General features: G+C 44.6%; 1 protein-coding gene and 1 pseudogene across 1 annotated transcript in view; both read left to right on the forward strand.

Annotated features, from left to right (window-relative positions):
* Positions 1 to 24,594, forward strand: part of LOC147903725 (RNA cytidine acetyltransferase 1-like) — a 92,512-nt gene that overhangs the window by 9,519 nt on the left and 58,399 nt on the right. The window contains exons 8-11 of the mRNA XM_087400824.1: positions 2,414 to 2,507; positions 2,606 to 2,704; positions 21,772 to 21,908; positions 22,020 to 22,126. Coding sequence (XP_087256950.1) covers positions 2,414 to 2,507; positions 2,606 to 2,704; positions 21,772 to 21,908; positions 22,020 to 22,126 — 437 coding nt within the window. The remainder of the gene's footprint in view (positions 1 to 2,413; positions 2,508 to 2,605; positions 2,705 to 21,771; positions 21,909 to 22,019; positions 22,127 to 24,594) is intronic.
* Positions 12,903 to 20,401, forward strand: LOC147903726 (uncharacterized; annotated as a pseudogene).

Genomic DNA, 24,594 nt, shown 5'->3' on the forward strand with positions numbered 1-24,594 from the left:
CATATGCTTGGACCTTGTTTAGGTATGTGATGATCTGGAATGAGAAGTCTGTATGCATGTGATGGGCTGTGGACTCGACCAGTATGATGTTATGTTGTGTGCACCTCTTCCCACGGATCATGCGCATGACCTATAGCCTCTCCAAGCCATCCCACTCAAATCTTCTGAAATCCGCTCCCCAAAAGCATCCTTCGTATAAAAGCCGTTGGTCTGACTAGGTGGTAAAGAGGAGGGATTCGTGTATACATGCTGAAAGTGTGCCCAACACTATCTCTCCAATCTTGATACACGTCCTTTAGCCTAGCCTAGAGCGAGCCGTCGGTTCCATGTTGAACAAGATCTTGTGAAAGACCCTAGGTACAGGTACGATGTGACAATTAGGACCTCTATCCTCATGAAGGTGAATGACTTCTGCCGGAGATGGGCATCACTAGTGTGAAGATCATAAGCTTGGTCTTGCCCCGGCTTTCATAGAATGCCTATAAGGCCACCAGATGGCTCTGTAGACCTGCTGTTGTGTCTGATATCAGGACATCATCATTTACATAGAGCAGGATGGGGACGACAACCTCTACTCATGGTGAACCACTCCCTCCCTAGCATGTCCAAAAACGATGCTGGCTATCAATGTAAAGACCTAAGAGGGTGGGGAATAATGGGCATCCCCGTTTCACACCGATGGCGCTACTCACTACCTTAGACATGGCTTTTGTAGTAATACTCTGCTTGTGACTCTCATAAAGTGCCATGACTGCCCAAATAACGTCATTGGAAATCATCCAAGACTTAGTAGAGAGATAAGGTGGGCTTGTCTGAGTGAGTTAAATGCCTTGCAGAAGTCCACAAAGCAACAATAAACTCTCTGCTACTGATGTCTGGCCTCCTCAATAGCTCTCAGAGTGAAGATGCAATCCAATGTGGAGTGGTTCTACCTGAACCCTACCTGGCCCTCCGCACGTATGACTACGTATTTGGCCTACTAACTAATGTGCATCTCCAATGCTGTCCTTATACCTTGTCCATCAAATGTCTTATCATGATGGTCCAATAGCTACCAATCTCCACAGCGCTTCTGCTTTGTGTATTGGGTGGTGTGAGTGATCCAAATCGTGGGTAAGCCTTTATAGAAGGCTTAATTGAATAGCTTGGCCAAGATTGGTGCAAATGTTTCCCAACCATGGGTTAGGAGTTATGCTTGACGGCCATCATGATCTTCAGCTTTGTCATTTTGAAGCTTCTAAATGGCATCTAAGCCGGCAGTTAGTGAAGAGGGTGGAGCTGGTGGAACGAGACACGGGGACATCATATAGTATAGCCACATAGTTCTTCCAAAGGGTGAGGTCTTGGTGGGGCATGGTGACTTTTTCTATAAGCGTTTCATCTAGAACTCTTTGGCATTGCTATAGTCGTACTATGTGACTGTAGCTTCTTATGCGCGATCCTCAGATGTGCGTTCAAAATCCTGCATGATATTTGCCTGTTGGAGCTGAATGACATCTCTCTCGAAGTCTAAGCCCTTTGCTTGTATGATGTATATCCTGGCATTTACCAAGTGTGAGGCTAGAGAGCAACCCTTAGTAGCCTGGTTTGCTTGATGTAGTAGTTTGGAGCGCGCGCTTCTGTCCTCTCACCTGGACCAACTGCTTGATACACGATCATGCTGTCACTTCTGTCCCTAGGTGAGGCATCCAATCGCTTCGGTGGCCAGACTTTCCATCCAGCCCTCATCAAAACGTCACTGTGCCCTTGAGGCAAGATCAACACTATGAAGCTCCGTTTTCCCTTTACTGTCTCAACCCTCGGCTTCACATCTTCATGTTTCTGGACCGCTGTTCTACCTGCAATTCTTGACTTCCTACACCAACTCGCGGCCCTGCCGTTTCTTGGTCTGCTCTCCGGCTGCCTGTCTATGCTCATCCCCACGCTGCGTCAAGCCAGTCTTTCCAACTTGCCCGCAGCATCACGTTGACGGAACACCCCAACGGCGAGATATGGGCCATTGAAGCGCCGATGACAAGGTATGCAGTCCCCTCCCCCAGCATCAGAACCTCTCCCTGCTGCCCATATCTGTGGATGCCTCATGTAATGGCAGATAGGTGGATTCCTATGAGTGTATTCGTATGAATTTTAAGAATCATATGGCAATTGTCTTTCCTTGGGATTGGATGGCACATGAGAGCCAAAGCCCTTGAAGGCTAGCCTTATTATTGGCATCATGTGGAACAATCTTATGAGTGACTCTCGTGAAATTGAAACTGCACTATGTTGTGTTTTTAGAGGATGAGTTTGGGAATGTTCCTGGATTCATCTAGGTATATACAGTCTCGTAACTAGTTTACTTGTGCACACACAGATATAGATGTGCATTACAGTTTGCAAACATATCTCAGTCACTCCTGGCAACTTTTTTCAGGTACTCCAACATTTTTGTCACCGCTCCAAGCCCTGAGAATCTCAAGACTCTTTTTGAGTTTGTTTTCAAGGGATTTGATGCCTTAGAATACAAGGTAAGTCTAAACATTCTTGGTGTTATTTCTTTATGTTCTGGTGATTGAGACTGTTTAACACAAAGTTTTGTACTGAAACCCTAATTGCATATATTCAGGAACACTTAGACTATGACCTAGTAGAGAGCACAAATCCAGATTTTAATAAGGCCATTGTACGTGTAAACATTTACCGTCAACATCGTCAAACTATACAGGTAAGTTTCACTAATTAGATTGAAGTTCTGCAGTGCGCATTAAGTTAAGAGCCATGACCTGAATTGAAGGAACAATGGTTTTTGGGGGGAAATCAGCTTTTATGTTAACATTTTGGAAGCTAGGATGTGCTGTGTTAATTGGAACACATTTCAAAGTTGTAATTCAAGACCTCTTATATTTAGCCTTGAATGTGTCTGATGTTTTCTGTGTGCAGTCAAAATGATATTAAAAGCTGAAACGAATGTGCTCTATCTTTTTTTTGTTTTCCCAAAAGCAAAGCTTATTTTTTGTTTTTGAACTTCTGGTATTCTGACCTTTCTCACCAGAAAGCAGCAGGTGCCAGTGAGTTCTGGCTTCTAGTGCTCTTCAGCAGTTCAGTTTGGTAATACTTGACACAATATTGAAACTAACTGCTCTATAGCTTATTTTGTCCAAGGAAAGTCAACTTTTCAGTAAGCAAATGTAAACAAAGGCTTGCTATGCTTGCTAGTACAACTCTGGCCAACACGGTGCTTCGTGCACTTTTTAAACTCAAGCATTTGACAAGCTGTAAATAGCTTGGACAAGGTCCCACTGTAGACTGTCATTCAATACACCTGCCTCTGTTTGTAAAGGATTGTGATGATCTCATTATGTAGGTATGATGCATTCACGCTTGCCTGCTTATGAATCTTGTGCTATAGGCCTTTCATAAGTGCATGTATTTGGTATGGAGCCTAAATTGTGGATCAACAGCAGAGTATTGATCTCAGTACTTCTAAGATCAGGATGTCAACTATGATATGAGATGGGACTGTGAAGGATCTGTGCGTGCCAAGTATTTTAGTAGTAGACCTTCCATGCTGAGTGTTGTGCTAATAAGATCTGGGTGCTAAGAGGGGTCTGCTTGCCAGCTGTGGTTGCCTCTCTGTTTATGCTAGGTATTGCTCTGCCTTGCTGATGGTTGACAGTGCCTATCATGGTATAATGGTAATGGGACATATTTGTTGGCTTTGGCAAGTGGTCTTGTGCATAGCATGCCGCTCATATCTACTGTCATAGTGGGAACATGTATAGATGCTCTACTGTCTTAGCCATGTCTGTGCGCTTACTTGACCTTGGATCCCCTGCCGAAAGCGAATATGCAGTTTTTTATCCTCCTCTGTTCGATAGATCTTATACTGCTTCAACATATCGTATGCAGTGCTGCCACTTGCATTAGTGTGGTGACACCCTTTTTGGTCATAATCTTGTGGAGTATTTCTTCTTAGCTGTCCGGATCAGCTTTACATCTGGTATCTTCTTCACATCAGCCTCGCAGTCCAAATCGACTTGTGACATGTTCAGCTTTTGCTCAGCCATCTGCAGAATTCAGTCATTGACTAATCAACTGGTCTTTGATCGAGGAGGACTTACTTCTTTTATGCACATTTCCCTTTTCCCTTCTTCATATGTTTTGGGTTTTGTTCCCAAAGGTGAAGGATGATCTACATCTTAAGAGTCGGAAATGAATCTAAGTTGTACTCATTTGGAGATATCATAGCCAAAGAATGTGTTGATGTGATGTGTTGGTGTGTTGTACTAGGAGATCTAGTACTAGTCCTTGTGTGAGTCATGTGTGATTGCCACGTGTCACTATGGGACTTATCACTTGGTGCGAGTGTGTGTGAGTATGTAGTCTATGTAAGGCTTGTACTTCACTTGTCTTGTGATACTTGATGAATGAATGAATGAAAGCCTTCATGGATTCTATATTTGTCTACCATTTCTTAACTCCCTAGCCTCTCTCTCTCTCTCTCTCTCTCTCTCTCTTACACCATGTTTCCAACATGATATTAGAGCAAGTTAACCCTGCCACGTCATCATCTCCCTAACCCTAATTTGTCTCTAGCTGCCTCCTCCTTTCAGTTGCTCCTACCTGATTAGGGGTTTCTGCACAGCCGCCTCAGTTCTGCCTCACCTTGCCTCCATTTCCGCCTGTCTACTACCTCCACAGGCAGCCACCTTATTTCTCCTCCATTCCCTTTTGGTTGGTGCTCTTGGCTTGCTGGTCGGTACCCTGCAGCCACAAGTGCCTGCATGTGTGGATATTAAAAGCTGTCTTGGAGCTATCCAATGCCATTCGTAGGGTTTTCACGCCATTGCAGCAGAAGTCTACACCCGTGGGCATTAGTTGTAGATTTCGTGATCTTTTGGAGGCTTTTCGACCTAGTTTGGAGCTGCTACTGCAATTTCGGGCTGTTTTGGTGCTGCTGCAGCATAACCGCCTACATTAGAGGTGATTTTCGGGTGTTTCCCTCATTTGTTCCAGCATTTCAAAACCCTAAATCACCTTGGAGCTGCATTTCCAGCCACCTTTGAGGTGTTTCTAGCCTTTCAATATATCAAAATCAATCGATTCTCGCGTGAAGACTTGCTGCAGCACTGGTGCACTTTGAATAGCCACTAGGGCATTTTGAAGCTGTTTTGAGGCCTCTCGCATACATATAACATACATTTTTCATTGTGGAGGCCTGCTAATTCATTTCGGAATACTCTAGAGGCCTGCTACATCAGTGTTGGGCCTGCTGGTACATTTTGATTCACTCAATTCTTCATTTTTAGGCATATTCTTGCTGCTTTTCCATTAGGGTTTGCATTTTGGAACCTCTGAGGTCATCCACCAGCTGTTGGACACGTTTATTTATGCATTTCTGAAGCTGCTGATTCATTCCAGAGCTCTAGACCAGCCTCTTCATTCGCTGGTTATCCATTTCAGCTTGCTGGCTTTGCTACCTCAGATTGATATTATGGAGCCTTGTCCTCATGTGAAGACTCATCAACACCACTTTCAGCCAGGGATGAGTGGCATGACAAAGCACTACCGCTTATTGGTGTGAGGTTGGTCAACAAATTGCTTCATCAACTTGACCTCACTACTTCAGCCAAAGAGACCTTGGTGGTCAGTGTCATCAAACCAAAGTAAGAGACAATACATTCATTTTTTGGGTGACAACCCATGACAGAGTACCTCTTATTCCTCCAAATACAATCAGTTTAGAGGGACAACTCAAGGCTGAGAACCTTTATTGACTGAGCATTCAACACACATAGAACTAAGCATCATCTACCACCTTAGAGAGGAATAGATCATGCAACATAGCAGATGAAGCTTCCAGCTTAGGTCTAGTAGATGTAGCATAAATATTCTTGAGCTGGTCCAGGGCTACTCTTTGCGTGTTGGGTCTTCACACTCTTTGCTCTGAAGGGGGGTGTTGATGTGATGTGTTTGTGTGTAGTACTAGGAGAACTAGTACTAGTCCTTGTGTGACTGAGAAGTCACTATCACACGGGAGGTGTTAGATAGTTGGACTTGCTCATTGCAGTATTGCGGTTGTCACCAAGCTGTAAATACTCCTAAGTCAAAGTTCTAGTTGACCATTTATTGATCATAATCAATGAGTTATTCATTTACTTAATTATGTTCAAAAAGTTATGTTTATTTGGTCAAAGTATTGACTTCGGTCAAAGATACTTACCTCCAGCTAAGTAAGCCTAACCCTGGTTAGGAAGATTTGTCTTAGGCCAAGATGATTAACTACGGTTAACCAAAGAACCAAGGCGTTGACTTCGGCAGAGAGTGTTGACTTTGGTTAACGAGACTTGGCTTATGCCAAGAGGGTTAACTTCAGTTAACCAAGATGTGCCAACCTCGGTTGGAGAGACTTGGCCATAATTAAGCTGGTTCGACTGATGGTCAAGTGCCTTAATGACGACCAAGAGGGTTGACCTCGGTCGACCAAAGAATTTGTTTTATGTTATGTGCACATGTTTGTTTGGTGGGGAATCCCATAGTGACTAGGACTAGTCCATAGATTATTATTTGCATGCAAAGCGCTGAGCATTACTGGGTGCCATGGTTGTGCGCTTTAGTTAATGGTTGCAGGAACTATGAGGGGTTGATTACCCAAGCGCCATGGACCTCAGAGGACAATCAGGAGGTGTACATGTGACCACGGGCTATGAAGACCCTAGACTCTTGCCCTTTGAGGCATGTAACTAGAGATAGTCTAGATTTTTGACACTTGGCATGTTGCCAAAAGAAATGTGCCGAGAGCTCTTTTGTAAAGAAGATTTTACGTATGTTTATGTATGAACAGCAGGCCATGAGCTGCACTCTTGTACTCCGTTTTCATTATATGAATAAAGACCTTCGGGGGGGTCCAGCCCGACGATTGTCCCGAGCCCTAGTGTGCTGAGAGAGAGAGAGAGAGAGAGAGAGAGAGAGAGAGAGATTGTCATGACAACAGAAATCACTAATCCGTGATTGTATGCCAATGGTGTAACATGTATTTGTATTCATGATGGACACCGACCAATTTGTTATGGCGGTGGATCATCTCCGTAGATAGGACTAGTCGAGCTGGAAGCACTGCATCAGACGGCATCGAATTTGGACATGTGACACTTATTCTGTGAATAAAAATGTGCACACACGTGTCTAGGTCCTAGGGGCAATAGGAAGGGAAGGGTGCATTAAGGTGCATTGAATGGTAGATGCATGGGTCATAGGCTAAGGGTAGGTCTAAATGGGAAGATGGAACTTGAGTGATCTCGAGGGACATTAATGAAAGGGTATTACCCTTTCATTGTGAATCTCACGTAGCATTCTTTATTCACCTTGCATGCATCCACCATCTCTCACACACTTGGCATGTAGGTTGAAATAGAAACAAGTACTCTCATGAGGGCGCTCTTACCCATTGGAGGGCCAATTGGCATTCAAATTCTGCATGCATTGCGCACATTTGCATTCTTGAGAAGGATGGTTCTTCATAGAGATGATGAATTCTCAACAGTAATAGTTCAGCTAATAGAGGAAAAGATTTTAATCGGTATCAAAGGGCAAATTCCAATGTTCTTCTTAGAACGTGACGATCCTAGTACAGCCGGGTCCACGGTTGCACAACGCACGAACTCGTACTCAAAATGGTTCAGTCTGTGAGTTGTGCGTGATTTGGATCGCCGGCTAGTAGACGGGCCCTATTTTCAAATAAGGTTAGCGATTTATGTAGCCAAGCATCGTTGCAAGCGTGACGATCAAAATTAATTGCTTGTGCTGGTATTGGTGACGGGAGCATAAGGAGATTGCCTGAGTTAGTATGAAGCTGCACACGAACCGCTGTTTAGGCCACTAGGCTTTCATAGCAGAGTTACGTCGTCATAGCCCAACCGGACTGTTGGAAATAGTCTGAAAGCCCAAGCATATCTGGGAATTTCGACGGGGAATTTTGGGATGCCTGAATCTCTATGGATGAAGGCGAAGCTTGAGGAGCAGACGTGCGTCTGAGCTGCGTTTTGAGAAATGAAGCAGATCATGTGCGAACAATTGACGCGGATGGATCTGTTGAGAGATGATTGCTATATCGCGACTGGCGCTGGTCACGTTGAACCTTGGTCGTCAGGTGTGACGGACAGAAAACAGGAAGAGCAGCTCTGTTGATGCGCGATGCCACACGGAGAATTCCGGACATCATTTTTTCTTATTTCCTCTGTGCAAGGTTTCGATTTTAGGTGCTGATGTGGCCACTAGGCTGTAGAGTGGACGTGGCAAGTGCTAACGTGGCACTGACAGTGACACGTGGCAAGGGACACAGATGCTGACATGGCAGCCAGTCAAGCTGCTGACGTGGCAAATCTCTGGTTAGCTTGAGTTAACCCTGGTTAGAGCTAAACAGACAGTACACTAACCAGACCAGATTGGTCCAGTTAACCAAACTGTAGTTTGTTTCAGTCATTCCATCCAGTTACTCTGAAAAAAAAACTAGAATGCTTGGCCAGCTGCTAAGTATATTGTAAGTAGCTAATAATAGGCCAGTTCATCTAACGGCTTAGAATGTGCCACATGGCTTCGTAGGATTTTAGAGTTTCATAAAACGCTCTAGTGCTGGCCAAGTAAAAAAGTTGCAGAGACAGTTTTGGCCATCAGTTTCTACCTTTCTGTCAGCTATTTTCTGTCAGAAATCAGCAGAAAAACAGCAGAAAACACAGAAAGACAGAGTTTTGCAGAAACATAGAGATTTGCATGCTTTTTGAGCAGAGAAAAAGGGTGTCAGATGCATTTTTGAATGCCATTTGCAATAACCAAATAAGGGGCACACTGTTTGAGGTTATGCTTCAATCTTGACAGCAAGTTTGTGGTACGAGTTTGGGCTAAGGTGTGTTTGGATTAGTAGGAGCCCCTCTCAGCCCGACCCATTATCCTACAACTAAACACACACAATTTGCCTCGTCCTATCACCCCTACTTCTCACTCAGCCATCTTTCCCCCTCTCAGTAGGCCCTGCCACACCCACACTCCAGGTGTCCCCCCATCGTGCCCTTTCGCCTCCCTCCCCCTCCCTCTTCACACCACATCCATACACACTTCACGGCCACAATCCCATCAGATTCCTGGGACCATGTTCTCCTCGAGGATCTTACACCCCTTTAGGTGGAAGAGAGGCGTACCCTCCTACATCAGTGGGATATCACCTGGAAGGAGGGGAAGTGGGTAGTATTCTGAGAGATGGATTTTGATAGGTCTCCGACAGGCATCCGGTGGCCCTCGCACGGAGGGGGTGGGGTCTATGAGATTCAGAGCATGGAGACCCTGATGTGCAGTGTTTGGAAGTTGGAACTGCAACGGTACTTTATGGTTAGATCCAGAGAATTTCTTAGAATTATACAACATAGCCTTTTACACAGAGACACACCAGAGCCGAGAGTGCCCTTCGCCCATAGTAAGTGGTTACACATGGGAGGCAGCGTATCGGGATGAGACCCGGGAGACATAAGGAGTCCAATGATTGGGAGTCCTATATCGATCATCTCTGGTTGGGACGATCTTTGTCGACAAACGAGTTCCACACGCTAGGTTCTTATGGGTTCGGATCCGATGACGTGCCCATAAGGATCTTTTTATCATAGTCTCTTACTTTCCCCCGAGACCTCATATTTCGCCAAGGATCTACGTGAGGAGACTGAGACCTTGCTCTACGCAGCCCTCTACCCAGACACCATGAATATTTCGAGCCGCGGGAAAGTCGTCCTTGTTGGAGACTTCAACGCGAGGACAGGTACATGCCAGGTATCACTCTTGGATTTTCGTGAGATGTTGACATAGATAAGGTTGGGAAGTTCTTGAGTCTCCGCAGACAGGCATGCCCCTATCATAGCTTATGGACATGCATCACTAGATATGGGCAGATTACATGATCTTGTCATCTAAAATGGCTTGAGTCGTTGGCCCTCCTCGGGTGGGTTCACTTGTTTTTCCCACGAGGGGGGTCGAGCGTAGTATGGTAGTTGACTACCTCATGGGATCTCTTGCCTTCACTTCACAAATTATTGATTTCCCTGTCTTACCACCGCCTCCAGGAGCAGATCATCCTTATCTTTTATGTAGTATCTTCACACCACTTCCCACATCACACACTACGTCATCAGTTACACACACTACCTATCATGACCACACTACCTATCATGACGTACACTTAGACCACACACTTAGGCCTGCATACTCCGCTCGCCTCGGCGAGTTGCTCAGAGACATAGACCACATACTGCCTCGATCATGCGATCTCTCCATGAGGTTGCGCTACACACTTTCCCACACACCACTCGATCCATGCGCCCCCCACCACTCTGTTCAGTACCCTGCATAGCTGCACGAAACTCCGTTTCATGCGGCCGAAATGAAAATGCGGCCAAAACGGAATAAAAATGCCAGCCGTTTTTGAAACGACAAAACGGCATTTCTAGCTGCCCCTTTTTAAGCCTCTCCATTCTCCTTTGCCCTCTCCACTCACCTACTCTAGCCTCTCCACTCCCCAACCCACTCTCCTATCCTCTCCTACTCTAGCCTCTCCACTCTCCTACACTCTCCTACCCTCTCCACTCTCCTACTCTAGCCCCTCCACTCTCCTATCCTAGCCTCTCCATTCTCTACTCCTCTCCTCATTCTCTTGCTCTCCCTCCTCTTTCTCCCCATACTCTCCCTCATCCTCCATAGTCCCCATACTCCAGCTTATGCAGGTACTCTTCTTGATGAGGAGGAACTTGAGACATTTGAAGAGGCACATGATAATGTGCAGAGGCACATGATAATGTGCATTGGATGAATGCCATGCATGATGAGTTGCAGTCCATTCAGAAAAATCAGACATGGGAGGTTGTCGATTTGCCACCAGGTAAACATGCCATAGGTACACGGTGGGTTTTCAAAGTTAAAAGAAAGCCAGATGGCACCGTTGACAGGTACAAGGCAAGGCTGGTCACAAAAGGATATGCTCAAAAAAAGGGCATAGACTATGAGGAGACTTTTGCTCCTACATCCAAAATGACAACCATCCGGTCAGTCATAGCAATGGCTGCAAATTTTCAGTGGAATGTTCATCAGTTGGACATAAAAACAGCCTTCCTTAATGGAGACTTGTTGGAAGAGGTTTATATCAAACAACCTCCAGGCTTTGAAATTTCAGGAAATGCACTTTAGGTATGCAAGCTGAATAAAGCTTTGTATGGGCTGAAACAGGCCCCACGTGCATGGTATGCAAAGATTCACGCCTTTCTGACCAGCAAGGGGCTGCACAACAGTCCAACTGAAAGCACCCTCTACATCAAGAAGGATGGGGGGGATATTTTAGTCATCATTCTTTATGTAGATGACTTACAACTCACAGGGTCAAATGAAGATAATATTGCAGATTTTAAAGTTGAAATGCAGACCACTTTTGACATGTCAGATTTGGGGCTGCTACACTTTTATTTGGGGATCCAATCACTCAAGAGCAAAGTGGCATCGGTACGTCTCAATCCAAGTATGTGCAAAAACTCTTGGACAAATTCAACATGCAGGATTGTAAGCCCATAGCTACTCCCATGGAGCCGGGGCTGAAGCTTACAATGCATGAAGCAGGTGAATCATTTGATGTCACACTCTACAGTTAGGCTGTTGGATGCCTCATTTATCTCTGCAATACACGACCTGATATTCAGTTTGCAGTTTCTCAGGTGAGCAGATATATGCACAGCCCAAAGACTATGCATTGGCAGGCTGTAAAACGCATCTTCCGTTATTTGTGAAGTACCAAGTCTTTTGGCTTGATGTTTTCCAGGGGGGGTGACTTGCAGATGCATGCCTACAGTGACTCAGATTGGGCTGGAGATTATGACACTAGGCAGTCCACAAGTGGCAATTGTTTCTTTTTGGGCAAAGCTTGTATTTCTTGGTTGAGCAAGAGACAACCTACAGTGGCTACCTCTTCATGTGAAGCTGAGTACAGGGCAGCTTTCACAGCGACAATTGAATATGTTTGGCTACGTCGTTTATTTGCTGATCTTCATCTTTCATTGGAGGGTCCTTCTCCAATTCTCACTGATAGTCAGAGTGCTATTGCAGTGGCAAAGAATCCTGTGTTTCATGCTCGCACGAAGCACATTGAGGTTCATTATCACTACGTCAGAGAGAAGTTGCATGCAGGAGAGATCAGCATGATCTATGTGTCAACACATGACAATGTTGCATACATTTTCACCAAAGCACTTCTACGTGAAAAGTTTGAGGCATTCCGCAGTGCCCTGAACTTATCTCCTTTTGGTGATTGATCATTTCCTTGTACATGACATTGGCACTGCAGGGGGGTGTTAGAATTATTGCTATAATTGAGCAGTGACCAATGTAATGTAATAAGTAGGTTAGGGGCACTTTTCCCTCACTTAGAGGTTTCTCCCTCTAACCACAGTTAGCTCACTAACTATGGTTAGTGAAGTGATAAGGTTTTTTCACTTAGACAAAACCCATCACTCCATTCAGTTGTAACTCTCTCATCTATTTTGCAACTACGTTTTCAGCTCTCACACTCTCCTGCTCTTGTTCTCACCTTTGCTCTCTCTCTCTCCCATTCTCACACCATTCTCTTCGACGGATGGTGTGATAGAAAGAAGAGAGGCATCATCAATATTCTTGTCTCTTGCCCTCTACTTCTTTGTTGTGTGGATGCAGGAGAGAAGGGAAGAAAAACCACCACCTCCTTTATCTATCGTCACATTTGGGATGCTATACTTGAGGTAAGTTGAGAGTCATGTAGTAGCGAGCGTCTTTATATTCTTTGATCTCCATAAGTAAATCTACTTTTTCTTCTTGAATCTTACAAGCTGAAACTTGTCATGTAGGTCGGTCCCCCAAATGTGGTGCAAGTCGTATCGGACAATGCCTCCAATCGTAGGTCCATGGGTCGCATGCTTGAAGGGGAGTTTCCCTCAATAGTGTGGACTCCATGTGCTAGTCATTGCCTTAACCTTCTCATGGAGGACATAGGTAAATTGCCGTGGGTAAAGACCATTGTGAGTGACGCTTGCTCCATTGTGAGCTTCATCTTTTCCAAAAACAAGCTTCTTGCCATCTTTCGTATCTACTCCGACTTGGAGCTGAAGAAGCCATCATAGACACGATTTGCTGCTATGTGTCTACTTCTTGAGCGGCTCTATGACGTTCAAAACAAGCTTCAAAAGACGATCATGGTCGATGAATATAACGAATGGCTTGAAGGAGACTCAAGTGCAACTCAATAAGATGCTAAAGACATTCAACGGCTTTGCTTGAAAGAGTCTTTTTGGTAAGAGGTGAAGGCCATTGCCATTGCCATTACACCCTTGTACAAGGTATTATGCATGTCGGACATGGAGGGGGCTACTCTAGGGCTTTTCCATCACTAAATGAAAGAAGCCATTGCGGAGATTAGCGCCTCCACCATTCTAGATACGGATATTAGTCCGTCATGGTAACTTATAAACCTACAATCCTAATATCGAATCTTGTTTCTTTGATTTTGAATGTTAACTAATAATCTCTCGAGTCTAACTTATTGTTATTCTTTGGGCACTAGTGATATCTTGGATACCACACCAAAGCGGAATGACATCCTCTTTCTTGTCAACAAGAGGTGGAAGTGGATGAAATGACCCATCCATGGTTTGCTGCTCTCATGCATCCCGCTTTCAAGGCCCCCCCTCTCTTTACGAACGAGAACTTGGCCTCTGATAAAGACTCATATCTTCCTAAAGCATTGCATGAGGGTCAAAATGAAGAGATCATCAATTTAAGGAGCAGCTCTAATGACATTCTGCCTTCCTACCTATCAAATGGTGGTCATCATGTGATCAACAGCTGCTGCTCCCCGCTCCTCCTGCTGCCCTCCTTCTTCTTGCTCCCCTCCTTGCTGCCCCCTCCCTCCCCTCCTTGCTGCCTCCTCCCTCCCCTCCCCCCTACCTACTGCTCTCCCCACCTCCCCCCGACTCCCCTCCCTCTCTCCCCTTCTCTACCTCCTGCGCTGCTGCAGCCCCCCCCATGCTGCTGCCAGCTCCTCCCCCGCGTATTGCCTCCTCCCCCGCACGCTGCCTCCTCCCTCCCCTCCCCCCTACCTGTTGCTCCCCCCGCCTCCCCCCTGCCTCCTCTCCCTCTCTCCCCTTCTCTACCTCCTGCGCTAACTTGCGTATGTTACGCAATATGCATGAGATGCCTATGGCTAGACATGTAGACTTTTCAACTTCCTATATTGTAAACTCATATTTGCTCTCCATACTTATAAGTTGTACACAATGGTACTTGACACTTGACACTTGTAAGTTGTAGGTCTTAACTTCTAACTACAGTCCACACGTTAAATTTTTAGGTAAATGTGGATGAGTAAGCTATCGACGGCAAATAAGTTTAGAAGTGTCACCAGAGAGCGCGATCTAGAGTAGGACTAGATTTTCAGGGACCTCTACTTAGAGCTGGAGGAGACAGATCCACGAGTGTCACACACTCGCATTGGGAGAAGGGTCACCGTTCCAGTTGGTGGCACTCGTGGGTGCCAGAGCATCCACAACCCGTATTAGGACATTCGTGCCATTGACTCCCCGAACCTATGTGAGGCGCAGCTCCGGGAGCATATCAACCACATCCGTTGTTGAGGACACCCCTATGGCTAGAGAGCCGGAGTTTGATGAGGAGGGCCATGTTCTTATTGAGGGTGACCTAGGCCCTAGGCTCTTGATTGTAGTAGTAAAGCTTTTTGTAAAACTTTTTGCATCTATGTCAGACCTTGGTCCCCCTTTTTGTACTCATTACTTTATGTCACGAGTCACGACTCGCTACTATTTGTAATGATATATCTTCAATCCTTTTGATATGAATCATGAATCATGTTATATCTTCGGTCCTTTTAAGTTTTGCAAATTGCACCTATGCAACATGTAGAATGTTTGTGTTTTAACTTTCAAGAATCAAGTCATGGACATCTTCTAAGCATTGAATCAAGAAAAGCTTGTCCTTACTCTAAAACTCTAAAATATATCTCTCTTTTTTTTTGTATCGAATGTACCATCGAGCGTATGCTCAATATTTTTTAGTTCTTTTAGTACCGCACTAATATCGAATGGTACGTATCGAACGTGATCGGACGTGTCAACCATGCCCCACCCATCCGCCATACCCTCTTAATTCTATGCTCAACTACCCCAAGAGTAGTGGCCACAAATGCAATCACATCGCTCATCGATGTAGCCTTAGAGCGTGGAATACCATAGACTCTGATGTTGAGAGCCTTACTGGCTCTCTGCTGCTGTTCCATGAGAGTGGCCGAAACGGTTGCCTTCGCAGGTTCCCGTTTGGCCACGTCTACCCATCTGAATGTCTCATTGATTACAGATTGCATACTCACGATCTGTGCCTCGACCACTAGGGTACTCCTTGGGACTGCATGGATGGCTGCTACCTCCTGTCGAAGCTGTGGGACAGTGTATGACATCTCCGATGTAGGTGACATTGGTAATGGAGTGGATGGGGAGATTGTAACTGTAGCGGGAGAAGGAGAGAGAGAGGAGATCGGTGTCGACTCCTCTGTCGCGGGAGAAGAGGAGGAAGTCAATGTTGCGAACCCCCTGTCATGGGTATGTCTGTAGATGAAGAAGTAGATGAAGCCATGGCTGAAGTTGAGGTAGATCCCGTTTTATGAGTTGTTGCTATCCACTCCAAGTCCACTCTGATTTAAGTGCTTATTCACATCCTCGAGCTTTAATTGTGTCTATTGGTTTCTTTCTTGATTTTGTCTTTGTCTTTCTCCCCTTTTTCCATTTCGAAAGTTGAATGCTGTTATCCTGTAGCTTTTTCCTTGTTTTTTTTGCAGGTCTTAGTGTGGGGGCATGATGAGCTCCCCCATTGTCAGAAGGAGGGTTGTCATCAGAGAAGAGAGTAAGTCAGGGTAAGGAAGTGGTTAGGCGAGTGAGGGTGTGGTTGAGGGAGAGGTGAGTGGGGTGGGGTGTGGGCAGCAACAAGTGGGTGAGGGAGAGGGGCAGTAGGTGAGGGCGGAGGGACTGAGCGGGTGAGGGCTGAGGGGCGCACTGGGAGAAGATGTGTGGGTGGAGGGAGGAGCTAGGCGCGGGCTGAGGAGCTCCAGAGACATGTAGATGCACTACTAGCTTTTTGCGAGTCTCATGACTTAAGGGTCAACCTAGGTAAAACCAGGGTTATGATCTTCAACCAGAGCAGTTGCACACAGAGAGCAGTTTACTTTTGACGGGGCACCAGTTGAGATCGTTTCATCACACATACTTGGGAGTTCTGTTTTCAGGACCTATCTTCATGATGAGACCGGCGATGCAAGCCCGCCTGAGTCTCTTCCTTGGCCCGGCTTGAGAGACAGTGCTTCCACTCGCACTTTCAGGACCTGCAGACCAAGGTTGCGGGCATGTATGGTAGCCCTTGTTGGGGACCAGACCTCTTCGACACAGAGTGGACTCGAGTGGAGAGATTACAGGTTCTACTCTCACAGATGATACGCAGCAAGCCATCTGTCCCTCATCAGATCATCCAAGTTGAGTTCGGGGCATCTTCTCTGCAGTTAGATGCGACATTCCAGACTATCACTTATCTCTACCAAGTGTGTGCGTACGGCTCATGTACCTTAGGTCACGGTTAGCAGAGAGGCAGAGACCTTGAGACCGAGATGCGACACCCCAGGTAGAGGATAGACGCACATATCACACTCACTGACATCTCCTCTCTCTTCAGACCTAGGGTGCAGCCGATCGGGGTTATAGTGGTGCTCGTCATACGTCGGATAGTGGCCAAGAGGGCACGACAGGTTATTCATCTAGATAGTAGACAACGATCCATTACGGGCTTCTTGCCTGCACTGCCTAGTCTGCCGTTGGGTGTATCTTGATGTTCTATATGCCTTTTGTATTGTATTGGATTAGACCGTGTCTCCACATGAGGATGATGATGCACGGATGGCTGCATAGGTTTATGGTGGACATGTACTATGATATCACTGACTATGTCTACATAGTTTTCTAGCATGGGTTAGGATGCTCGCTTAGTAGCTCTACCCTTTTGCTCATTGTATCAGTTTTTTCTTCAGTCTCATAGACCCATCGGTCTTTAGTAGACTTTAAAAAATTCTCTCTCTCTCTCTCTCTTTCTCTCTCATAGACCAAGACTCCTCTCTTGGACTCTTTGGACCGACCAACAGGTATGTTTGGTAGCTCTTGTTGGAGGCTAGATTAATAAACATCTCTCTCTCTCTCTCTCTCTCTCTCTCTCTCTCTCTCTCTCTCTCTCTCTCTCTCTCCCCCCAAGACTTTTCTTTTTGACTCTTTGGTATGACCAGCAGGTATGTATGGCAGCTCTTGTTGGAGTCCAGATCTATCAGAGATGGAGTGGGCTCGAGTTAAGATGTAAAAGACTTCGTCTATTCTCGTCTTTTCTCTAAGCCTAAATCTCTACTCGTCGTTAAAATAATCACGGGCGATGGCTTTTCTGTTATTCCACCCAGCGATTTCTCTAAGGATAGATAATCTTTAGATTACGTACGTTATTTCATACCTATCCAAGAGACCCTCAATTCCCTAGATAGTTCTCCTTGCCAAATGTCATCAATTTAGCCTCTCCACTTGGTGCACCTTTTTACCCCTCTCTTGGGGCACATTAAAACCACTTGCCCCTTGGCATTATTGCACATTTAGGTGCACCTAGGCCTTAGCACTCAGAACTATCTAGTCAATGCCATGAGCTTTAGGCCAGAAGCTCTGGACAAACTCGTCCACTTTTTGAGTTTCTCTTATCTCGGTCATTAGAGCACTCTCTAATACCGTGAAACTCAGGTTGTGCATAATGCGAGACAACGCATCAGCAACCTTATTGTCTTTTCCTCTTCGGTACCGAATCGTCAGATTAAACTCCTGCATGAGCTCTGCCCACCTAGCTTGGCGGCCCCTCAAGTCAGGCTGTTTACAAAAATGTTTCAGAGTATCATGATCTACATCCACATAAAACTCTGAACCATACAGATAATGCCTCCATGTTTTCAAAGCATGGATAACTGCATACAACTCCAATTCATGAGTTGGCCAATTCCTTTGAGAGGGAGAAAGCTTCTTGCTTTCAAAGGCTACTGGCCTTCCCTCTTGAAGGAGAACTGCTCCTACCGCAATGCCACTTGCATCGGTTTCTAGGAACAACAGTTTTTGGGGATCAACTATTTTTAACACCAGTCCTGAGACCACAGCTTGTTTTATGGTGTTAAAACTTTCCTGTTGATTCTGTCCCCAAATAAAAGGTACTTTATCTGAGGTCAGATCAGTCAATGGCGATACTATTCCGGAATATCCTTTGATATGCCTTCTATAAAACTGGACAAATCCCAAGAATGATCGCAACGCGGTTAGACTCTGAGGGATTGGCCAAGTTAGTATCGCAGCCACTTTCTTCGGATCCATTTCTACCCCCTGTGGAGTAATTATGAACCCTAAGTACTCAAACTCATTCTATAGGGAGGTCTATTTACAGGTTCTGCCCCCGGGATCAGTTCAATCTTATGCTGAACTTTTCGCTCTGGAGGTAACCCATAAGGTAGTTTATCCCTAAAACATTCAGAGAATTCCTATGTTATAAGATTAGCCAGCTTGGCCATCTCACCACTTTGCGTAACATCAGTGCTAGCCGAAGAATCATCCACCGGCTCTACCGATGCTGTGCAAAGGAATAAAAACTCTACTTGAGCCTTTCTGATTTCCATCACGGAAACCAACGGTCCCTGAGGTATATCTTTTTCACCTCGCAAGACATAAAGCACATCATTCATCTGGAATTGATATACGTGCTTTTTCCAATCAATGGCTGGATTCTTCCTAGAATGCCATGCCATTCCCAGGGCTATATCTGCATGAGCAAGCTTGGTCATTTCAAAATCAAGCTTCTCAGCATAGTCCTGAATCCGAAGCTCCAACTGGGTAACCCTTTGGTCCCATACTTCAGTTGAACTTCCATCTGCCATCCGGACTGTATACGCATAGTCAGATGGACTTGTCTTTAATTTCAGCCTCTTCACGAGCTTGGAGTTAATCACATTGTGAGTTGACGCCGAGTCAAACAACACAATGACATCATGACTGGCTACATGCCCTTTCATTTTAACCGTATCATTAAAGGCCGTATACCCCGTTGCTGCGGGCTTAGATAGGATGTTATCAGGTGCACTCGTCACTAACTTAGCAACAGATACACATAACAAACAAGGTACTAACCTCTGAGAAGGTCCCGCCAGTTGCATCTGCTCTGGCATCCTCATAGTTCAGGGCTACTGCTATAGATTCATCTAATGTAGTCACATACTTAGCCCGAACTTCCATTTTGATCTTGTCGTTCAATCCATAGATATAGTCTTTTAACTGAACCGACATAGGGAGAGGGTCTGTTATTTTCATGACACATTCCCTGAATTTGTCAGTGTACTCTGCCACTAACAGACTCCTCTGATGAAGATTTCTATAAGCATCCCAAGCTCGGGATTCTTCATCAGGTGGAAGAAAGTGTTTCTTGAATTCAGCTTTAAACCCTTCCCAGGTGGTTGGAGCAACTTGATCCTTCTGTTGCTTTATCCACCATCTGTCCGCTGCCTCAATAAACAGGTGTGTGGCCTTGCGGATTTTCTTTAGATCGGATCTAATCTCACAAATGGCGAAGGCTTCTTCCCACTTGTGTAACCAAACCTCGATCACATCAGAGCTGCGCTCGGTCATCCGACCAGCGTACTTCTCCGGTCTATAATTAGCAATATTAGGCACTTTGACCCTTGCGCGCTCTAAGGAATGTATACTGGGCTCTGGCTCTGCTGGAGCTTTGCCCTTTTCAATCCTAGACGGTCTAGCCGACAAAGCTTGCACCATCTCCCTGATCTCATTTTGACCAGCATTCACTTGAAGCTGCTGGTTCATAATCTGCTGTAAAGCATCCTCTAATATCGAAATCCTACCAATCAAAGTAGGTGGTGCCTGATGTGATATTTGTTGTGTAGACTGTACTCTAGACTCACTAGGATTCACTCTTGAATTCTGCCCTTCTGCTTCCATAGGTTCACAATGGAAGATGGGGTTTTTTTTAAAAAATAAAATAAAATAAATAACCCAAATAACCAATATATACACCCTTCACTTCTGTTCCGTTTTCCTGTTTTTTTTTCTCTTCTACAGTGCAGAAATCACAGGACCATATGAAAACAAAAAAAAAACTGCACGGAAAGAAAGAGCTCCCTGATCTTTGCGACGATGCCAGCTACTCTTTCCCAGACGTACAATTTCCCTTCCAATTAGGCTGTGCAAAGGTCTTAGAATGCCTCGCAGCCGATGCTTCTGTAGAACAGCAAGCAAGATGAAACCAAATATGCCGTTGTTGATCGACGTGACGCCTTCACGTTACGTGAACTACCATTGTGCTCCAAAATCAGTTTTTTTTTTTCCAGCTGCATAGCCTAGTTTCGTCAACGGCCACTTTGCGCTAGTCTCGTCCACCTCCTAAATCTCTGCGCTGCCTTACGTCGATTTCCAAGCAAACGTCAAATTATGCACCTACGCCTTCACCGACGAATATCCACGTCAACGACCCTCTTCCAAAAGGTATCGACGACCGCTCGAATTCGACATCTTCGTTTACCCGTCACCTGCGACTGGGTTTCTTCTCACGCTAACAGCCTTCGTAGGCCACGGTGGCCATTCTCTCATTCAGAACGTCAACTTTCCGTCGATCTCCTCGTAGCCTCCCGTCACCCTCCGGGAACCTTGCGCTCCATCGCTTCATCTCTTCACGAATCCCCCTTCCATCCTCTAGCCTTGCTCTGATACCGAAATGTAAAAGACTTCGTCTATTCTCGTCTTTTCTCTAAGCCTAAATCTCTACTTGTCGTTAAAATAATCACGGGCGATGGCTTTTCTGTTATTCCACCCAGCCATTTCTCTAAGGATAGATAATCTTTAGATTACGTACGTTATTTCATACCTATCCAAGAGGCCCTCAATTCCCTAGATAGTTCTCCTTGCCAAATGTCATCAATTTAGCCTCTCCACTTGGTGCACCTTTTTACCCCTCTCTTGGGGCACATTAAGACCACTTGCCCCTTGGCATTATTGCACATTTAGGTGCACCTAGGCCTTAGCACTCAGAACTATCTAGTCAATGCCATTCCGCCCTCACCTAGGACCTTGGCAGTTACTTCTCTTGACCATTTCAATTACGCACATTAACTATTACAAAAGTCGGTCATCTAAGAGAAAATGCCCACCGATCTATCCGAGGTCATGCTATCCCGGCTAGAGCATAACATAAGAGGCTTTAGATTCTCATGCTTTCACGGATGATTTGCAGTAAGCCTTCAGTTCCACATAAGATAGTTTTGGAAATTGGCTCACCATAGGGAGCACTTTGTGCGCTTCTAGGGAGATCGAGTTAGAGCCCGAAGACGTTAATACATACATCTTTCTCTCTTTCTGGCACACATCCTGTTCTGGCTTGGTAATTTATGTAAATATAGACTGATTAAAACATGCAAATTGTGTGCTCTCTGATTTTCTCTTTGGTATTTGAACAAGCAACAAGTAAAATAGACGTTTTTGAAAAGACTGGGCACAAAGATGAAATACAGCATCAGGTTTATATGTGCTGATCTGAAATTAAAGTGTGGCTGAGAACTGTACCTTCTTTTGGTTTTAGTCATGAACTTATGGGTGTCTAATGAATGTATGCATGCAGTTTATACAACCTCAAGATCATGAGAAGCTAGCACAAGCAGAATTAGTTGTGATCGATGAAGCTGCTGCAATTCCTTTGCCTCTAGTCAAGGCATTACTAGGGCCTTACTTGGTCTTCCTCTGCTCTACTGTCAATGGGTAACGAACATTGATCCTTTTATTACTGGAAATATATACGTTGCTATTGCTATCGTTGTGTCCAGACTTGCCACTCAGGTACTGATTGTTTTGTTGTTTATTGAATGACAGATATGAAGGCACAGGGCGATCTTTATCTTTAAAGCTTATTCAGCAGCTTCGAGAACAGGGTCAAAAACTTCCTGCTGAGAATGGGCCATTGTCTGGGCAAGTCTCTGGTATGATACTAACAAGAGAGCTGATAACCTTTGGAGCTTGAATTTAGTTCTTCTGCTACAGTTGTCATTTCAGATGAGTCAGTTGATATATTTCAGTAAAGGTTGCTTGCTGGTCTAGTAACACAGCCATTGAGAAAACAAGACTTGGACTCCAGTCATTAAAAAAATTCTAAATTAAATTGTATTTGTTTTGTACAGTGTCTCCAGAAATGTCCTGTATATAATATTATTACTACAGAGATAGTTTTCATCCCATCTATGACTGTCTATAATGGTGTTTTTTTTTGACGAAACCTGCTATTTATGTTTCTGAATAAGGCAGTGCGACATCTGGAGTTACAGAGATTGAAGGAAAAAAATATATTTTTGGAAGTGAAGTTGAATCAAAGCTCGATCTTTTGAGCGATGTATTGGGTAAGAGCTATGGCTCTTGCCTTTGGCGCTATAGTGATCAAAGATACAGCTAGATGACCTTGGAGTCATTACCTTTAGCTGAATATAACACTTACAAGGTTTTCCAGTTCACAAAATGAACTTGGCTCGGCATTCAAAACGTGTGAGATCAAGAATATCCTGGTGCCAGAGATGCTATCCTATTACCAGAGCTGATAGTGCATTGAAAATAAAAATGATAGTCAGAACTAGTGTCATTATTTTGCAAATCCTGTCACTAGAGCTGAATCGTGCATTCAGAAGGACAATTGCTGTAGTCTTGACTGGTCCTCTAAGAGGCTTGCCAATATTTACTACTTGATTTATAAACGTGATTGGGCAGCAGACTACCCAGCTGGCCTGTCAAGGCTGACTGGTTGAAAAGTTCTTATCAACTCAAACATAGTGGTTGTGCATTAGATACATTGACTTTGAAAGGTATTGTTAGAGTTCTTATAGAATCAGGTATGATTGCAGAAGTTGCATAAATGGCATCCGGAGCCAGGCATCTCCCAGTGGGAGAATAAGGGTTTGACAAGCAATATTAACTTAAATTTTTAGTAAGTGAGGTAGTTGGGGCATAAATGTTAGCCGGTTCCGGTTTGGAGAGCAGATGCTTTAGTGTAGAAGGCAGTGTGTTTCATGTAGATGAGAAGAAAGAGAGGAAAGTATTGTTTAACAAGCGTAGAAACAAAGGCCATTGTAATTGTTAGGAGTGCTGTACGACTTCGATCAGGAGCAATGGAGTCAACGTATCATCAGCATCAATCAGCAGAGGGGTCGTTGACTTGTTCATGCACCTTAATGCTTTAGCTGGGGAACATTTAGCCTTGGATATCAGACTGCGCTGTATGTGGTGATTAGCTTGTCTTCATAGACCTTGGCAAGTCCACTGTCACAAATTTCTCTGTTTTGATTGTGCAATGCAGTCTAATGAAGGTCAGGTCATACTTGTTATATGGACATGTGTACTTCATTTGTCACCTAACCCTCTTCGTCAACAGATTTTCTTTTGGAGAGTTCTCCTTGGGGTTGTTCCGTTTGGACAGATATTGGCTTGCCGTCACATTGCTCCTGCTGTTTGTCGCTGATGTATATCCTTGCAGGAATCTATGCCTCATGTGTTTTGGCATTGGCCAGATTCTCGTAATTTCTTGTTATGCTTAAACAATGACTTATGGCTCGTTTTCCTACGACTACTTTTGGCAAGCTATTCTGGATCTTCGGTGTTTTTGTGTTAGGCAAGGATTTGATCTTTGCTTTCATTGGGCTCGTTTTTGGGCACTGTGGACTCTATGGAAGGACCGCAATCATAGAGTCTTTGGTGACCCTTCCTTGTCTAAGTATCATTTCTTCCGTGCTTCCCTACGGCAATCATTCTTTGATTGCCTACGTGCAAGGATCTGGATTGTCGTGCCTTTTTGTCCTATAATGAGATCCTTTTTTATGGGATAGTTTCACAATTTCTTGTAATATAATACAAATGTCTTTCACAAAAAAAAAAGTTCATACTTTGTTTACTTTGACAGAATCTAGACTCTAGATGAGCGATGAATCATGAGAGAGAAAACATATATCACATACAAAGTGTATGTCATAATTGTTACTCATGAGGCTAGTAGACTCTGGGATTTGGTGCTTGTGGATGTGTTGGTACCTAGAAGTGGCAGTGAGCAGCTAAGGAAAAGAGGTTGAAGGACTGTAGAAAACATCTATTTCAGAAGGAAAAAAACAGACCCAGGGTTTTGAAGGTACAGTACATGGTGGTATGGACAATTTGGAAAACCTTTTTCTATATGGGGCTTGACTGAACATTGGTAGAGAACAAGAAGACAAGAGGCTTTGGCTAAGGGTTGCTACCTTACTCTACGTTTGTTTAACATGCTAGTGCTTATAGAGTGTTGTTTTTTTGGGTGTCTTCCCACTTTACAGAAGTCTGCCTTTATGTCACTTAATCTATGCCTGGTTTTTCTCCATATTCCTATCAATTCCACTAAAGTTATTATTGGTGTTGTGGCTTCATTTATAGAGTCGCA

The sequence above is a fragment of the Dipteris shenzhenensis genome, chromosome 3, assembly GCF_047967505.1.
Source record: "Dipteris shenzhenensis isolate YYH24624 ecotype China chromosome 3, Dip_SZ_1.0, whole genome shotgun sequence".
NCBI lineage: Eukaryota > Viridiplantae > Streptophyta > Polypodiopsida > Gleicheniales > Dipteridaceae > Dipteris > Dipteris shenzhenensis.